General features: G+C 42.2%; 1 protein-coding gene across 3 annotated transcripts in view; it reads right to left on the minus strand.

The window, feature by feature from the left end:
- Nucleotides 1–2,053: 2,053 nt before the first annotated feature.
- The window catches only part of hdx (highly divergent homeobox), a 21,939-nt gene continuing 18,775 nt past the window's right edge, over nt 2,054–5,217 (minus strand). For all 3 annotated transcript variants that reach the window (XM_017419661.3, XM_025006719.2, XM_025006720.2), the window contains exons 7-11: nt 4,256–4,454; nt 4,096–4,175; nt 3,154–3,243; nt 2,742–2,864; nt 2,054–2,658 (exon numbers count right to left, since the gene is read on the minus strand). In XM_017419661.3, the coding sequence (XP_017275150.1) occupies nt 2,416–2,658; nt 2,742–2,864; nt 3,154–3,243; nt 4,096–4,175; nt 4,256–4,454 (735 nt within the window). In that variant the 3' untranslated portion in view covers nt 2,054–2,415. The remainder of the gene's footprint in view (nt 2,659–2,741; nt 2,865–3,153; nt 3,244–4,095; nt 4,176–4,255; nt 4,455–5,217) is intronic.

Consider the following 5,217-nt stretch of genomic DNA (forward strand, 5'->3'; position numbering starts at 1 on the left):
CACGTCTCGAGACGGAGGAGGAGGGCGCGTGGATGTGGTTGAGGAGGGGGAGGAGGGGACGCGCTGTGAATGACACACACATCCGGTGGACAGACAGACAAGACAGGCAGACCTTTCTGCTCGAAATAGTAATTAACTGGCGAGGAGTTTCCCCAAGTGTTGACTCCAGTTTGAACCAGCTTTTAGATATTTAGGGCTGAGCGAGTGTTTTCAAGCTGCTGCACCATAAGCTCGCCCAGTATCTTTAATTCAAGGGGAAATAAGAAGCTTAAAGCTCATCCACTTTCTCTTTAGCTCTCTCTCTCTCTCTCTCTCTCTCACACACACACACACACACACACACACACATGCTCAGCATTTATCTGGTAAGGCTCTAGACAGCCAGAGTACTACATGTCTACAACTGTAGATATCTTTATATTAGTATTTGGTGATAATAAAAGGATAATATTATAAAAGGATAGCACAATATTTACATGGATCATTCCTGTTTCTTGTATAATTTAAAGTACATTATATACATTAAAATTTGCGTTTTTGGTGCTACTGAGCAGTCGACTTGTTAAGTGAATATTAATGTATAGAGTTAAAATATTGATTAAAAATAAAGAAGGAAAACAAAGCAAACTAAAGTGTTGTATTGTAAAGTTATTGTATGGATTATAATTACTAATACTGATAGGCATAGTAACACTATAATAGCAATCAAAATAGTCCAGTACTGTAATTTAAGGACTAATTATTAACACACCTGGTGCCCCAAAATTAAATAAGTAAAATTGTAAATATCTTTAAGACTACTTCTTTTTTTTAAGGAAAATGTAAGGTCATTTTGGATTTAATGGCAGCAGCACAACTCAAAAAGTTGCTCCAGGTCCATGTTTCCCTCTGTGAAGCATCCTCTCTTCTTTTAACAAGCTGCTGGAAGTTTTAGAGGGAATGTTGTCCCGTTCTTGTCCGACGGAGGATTCTAGCTGTTCGACAGTCCCGGGTCTTTGCTGGATTTCTTGTTTCATGATGCATCAGATGGTGAGAGGTCAGGACTGCAGGCAGGTCAGTTCAGCACCTGGACTCTTTTATTATGAAGCCCTGCTGCTGGAATGGATGCAGGATGTGTTTTAACATTGTCTTCCTATAATATGCAAGACCTTCCTGAAAAAAAAGTAATCTGGATGGGAGCATATGTTGTTCTAAAACCCGTGTTTACATTTCTGCATTGATGGAGCCTTTCCAGATGTCTAAGCTGCTCATGCCAGAGGCACTAATGCACCCCCATACCATCAGAGAGGCAGTCTTTAGAACTGCTTCCTCTCCTCTTTAGTTTCCTTGGTTTTCAAACAGAATTTCAGTTTTCTTCAGTCCATTTTAAATGAGCTTTGGCCCAGATGAAGATGGCGGCGTTTCTGCATGGTGTTCACATCTGGCTTCTTCTGTGCCTGATGGAGCTTTAATCAGCATTAGTGGACGGTTCAGAAAACTGTGCTACAATGATCTGTGGAAGTGTTTCACACCAGAATCCAGCCTGTTTTTAATGCAGTGCTGCCTGAAGGTCACAGCTTCCAACACTGACTTTGAGCCTTTTTGTCCTTTGAGCTCAGACATTTCCCCAGATTCTTAAAAACATTTGATGAAATTATGAACTGTAGATGATGGCATATCAGAAACGTTCCCAGTTTTCTGTTGAGGAACATTATTCTTAAACAGTTCCACTATTTTTCCAAAAAAGCTTTAAAAAGCAAAGCAACTGGACCTCTATAGTGTAATTAAGGAGGTTCTGCTTCCAGGGTTTAAACTCTGTGAGCTTGTAACTCATTAAAATGACAAAAGCAGAGTTTTATATGTTGCTTATCTTGTTATTGTTGTGTTCTTTTCGATATAAGTGTGTTTTATATCGACTGATATCAATAATCTCCCTTTTGTGAACGAGAAGTAAAGATGATTTGTGAGAGAAGGGTAGGCATTCAGAAGCTGCAGCTTCGGCCTTCACCGCTTTTTTGGACCAATTACATACTAACCCTGGACTTTACTATTCAGTACATTAGTTTTTTTATTGGTCTTTTTATTTTTTTTTTTACATTACAGTTTTTATTTTATCGTATTGTATTCAGTTTCGAAATAAACAAGTCTCAATATACACACAGATACAAAACAGTTAAGTTAGAGGTCATTTATTGTTCCCTCTGGACAGGACCAGAGCAAGGCGAATGATATGCAGTAAAAAAAAAAAAAAAAGGCATTAGTCAGCCCAACAGTCGTAGTGAAGCGTCGATCCACAGGCACTGTGCATGAATTTACTAGAGTATTTTTTATTATATTTGTAACTGTTGGACCGCTCAGTCCTTCCTTTGTAAAATCTGTCTCAGTGTGGAGTGTGAGAACATCTGTACGAGTGTGTTCGTGCGCTGATGGGGGCAGTCACTTTTGTTCCTCTGGCAGCTGCTCCTCTGATGCAGAGGGCGTCGCAGCTTCGGCCGTTGCGTGGTCTTTGCTCACGGCCACTATCAGGAATTCTTCGGTCGTTTGGACCTGTGGAGAATGTGCGCCGCTCGAACCATCTGCCTGGAAGTGGTGCTCGGGTGTCGCATCCGACTGGGCTCCTCCCTCCGCAGTCAGGTCCCAGTCCTGGTCTGAAGGATGAGGTAGACTGGCTAAAAGTTCCTGAACACACACACACACACACACGGCAAGTTACAAATGTACAATTACAGGCACCCCGCTTAGCATTTTGACGGTGAATGCACCTGCTGTCTCTCCAGGTCGTTGTTCCTCATGGCACTGAGCAGGCTCTTCGTGAAGTCCGCAAGCTCCTGGTATTTTTGTTTTTGGTTCTCTAGCTCGTTCTCTAAGAACTGCACCTCCTCGTGCTGAAACGGAAGAATTCAAAGGGAGTTCAGAGCACAGGGGGGGGGGGGCGGCACGGCGTTGCGGTGCTTTTAAAACTGCCGCCGTTTAACCTCGAGGTTTCCCTTCTGTCAGCCCGCCCCAGGGCAGCTGTGGCTGCGATGAAGCTCGCTGCCATCAGTGTGTGAATGATTGTAGTGTGAAGCGCTTTTGGGGTCCTTGGACTAGATAAAGCGCTGTACGTGTACAAGCTATTTCCATTTCCGCACAGACGCAGCAGGAACGGTGTTTGACCGGTCCGCGTGTCCTCACCTTGAACTCCAGCAGGTTCTGCATCTGCTCGAGGTCCGAAGCCACCAAGTCGTCGTCGGCTTCTTCATCCTCGTCGATTACTTCAATCTTCTGTCAAATAAAACAAACAAAAACAAAACACAGATTAAACAGCTGATGATCTCGTGAGGAAAATAATTGACCTGCTTCAGATTAAAGGAGTTGCATTCATAAATAGGTTTTCAGAAGGTAGTTGGAAAAAAAAAAGGTAAGAGGAAACAAATGAGTTCAAATTTGCTGAAATACATTTATTAGTTATTGTGAACTTTCTTGATATGAGTCTAAAATGAGACTGTATAAAGATTATGAACGATTAGTATCTTACCTGTTGTAAATAAATCATTGAACAACCTCAGGTCAGAGAAACAGATTTTACATCTCACACGACAGACGAACTGATGCAGTCAAGACCAGAGCGGGTTACAGTATGTTTATTTACAAAAAGGATTGCTGCTGCCCTAAAACAACTCCACTCTAAGAGATTTTCATGGGAATGTTATTTTATAAACCTTTACGTCGCTGTCAGTTTGCACGACACAGTCATTCCAGCAGAAAGTTTTTTTTAAAAGAACAAATAGCAGCAGCAAGACATTTTTGGCAAGAATATCATGTTGTTTCTGCTACAATAACTATGTACTGCAAATCAAGCGGTGCTGTAAAGGTTTATAAAACAGCGTTTGTATAAACTCAAATTTTTGAGACTAGAGTTATTTTGAGACAGCAGTGAAATGCTTTGGCCACTCAGGCTAGCTGTTAGTTTTTTAATCTGGTCAGAATTCAACTATTTGCCCAAATCGAGATCGTTAAAAAAGCTGTCGACAGGAAATATATTAACTGTTCATAATCTTTCCACAGAATCCACTTAAAATAAACCCTAACCCTCTTTAATGAGGTTCAGTATCATCAACAATAACGATTAAGTACCACATTATCGGCCAGCAGAGGAGCAGCGGACACATCTGTCTCGTCATCTCCGTCTCTGTGCTGGGAGTCCACGGTCCCATCTAGGTTTGACAACACGGTGTGAGTGCGTTTTCTGCACAGTTTGCTCAGCCGTACGCGTTTGCGCGTTCAGCCGCCTCACCCTCGGACATGCACACGGATCCCCCGTCGTTCGACTCATCAGCCAGTTCAGGCGTCCCGAGCCGCTCGCCGTCCGGGCTGAGGGCCACCGGAGACTGGTGTCCTGGGGACGAGCTCGTGAACACGGCAGGTCCGCCTTTGGGAGGGGGGATTTCGATACCCATCAGACGGTACTTCCTCCGCCTGTTGCTGATCCATGTCTGCAAATCAAAACCAAACAAAAACAACACCACCAGTGAAACTCCTGTCAGAGTGAACGATCTCAAAAGAAACTTGACACATTTCATTTTTTTCTGCGAAAACCTTCAATGAAATTTGTTGAAGAAGCTCAAACTGAGCTGTTAAACAACAGAAGCTGAAATGATCAGGACACAAGCTAAAAGAAGAGTAGCTAAAAGTAACCAAAGAGATGCTAAAGCTAAAACTAGCAAAACAGATGATAATTTTAGCAAAATTATAAGAAAATATAAACTAAGCTAAATAAGCTAAACTGAAGATAAAAACAGCAAAACAGCTAAAATGAGCAGAATTGTAGCTGATAAGCAGAATGGCAACCAAAAGCTAAAAGCAGCATAAAACAAAAATTGAGTTTGCTGAAGCAGATTTCAAAGAAAACATTGTTTTTGAAGAAATTGGCGAGATTTTTTTTTTTGAATTCGAGTTAAAAATTTTGTATGAAAGTATAAAAGTTACAACAAGCAAAAGTGATTGAGCTGAAGGTTCTATTTCATCCCTACTGACCGCCAGAGGGCGGTGCTGAAAGCACTGAATGTTCCCTTCGCGCATGCGCAGTTCGAGTAATAGTATCAACAGTCACACTTGTGACACATCGGATGATCAATCAGAGGCTATATAGCCTGACGTCATCCGAGGCTCTGTTCCTTTTTTCTTCTCGCATGCGGTTCGCTGCACATGGCATTGGCCTTTTCACCGTGGTTGGACGCCCGACTGCCTGTTGGCTGG

This window comes from Kryptolebias marmoratus, linkage group LG9 (assembly GCF_001649575.2).
Source record: "Kryptolebias marmoratus isolate JLee-2015 linkage group LG9, ASM164957v2, whole genome shotgun sequence".
In the NCBI taxonomy this organism is placed as follows: domain Eukaryota; kingdom Metazoa; phylum Chordata; class Actinopteri; order Cyprinodontiformes; family Rivulidae; genus Kryptolebias; species Kryptolebias marmoratus.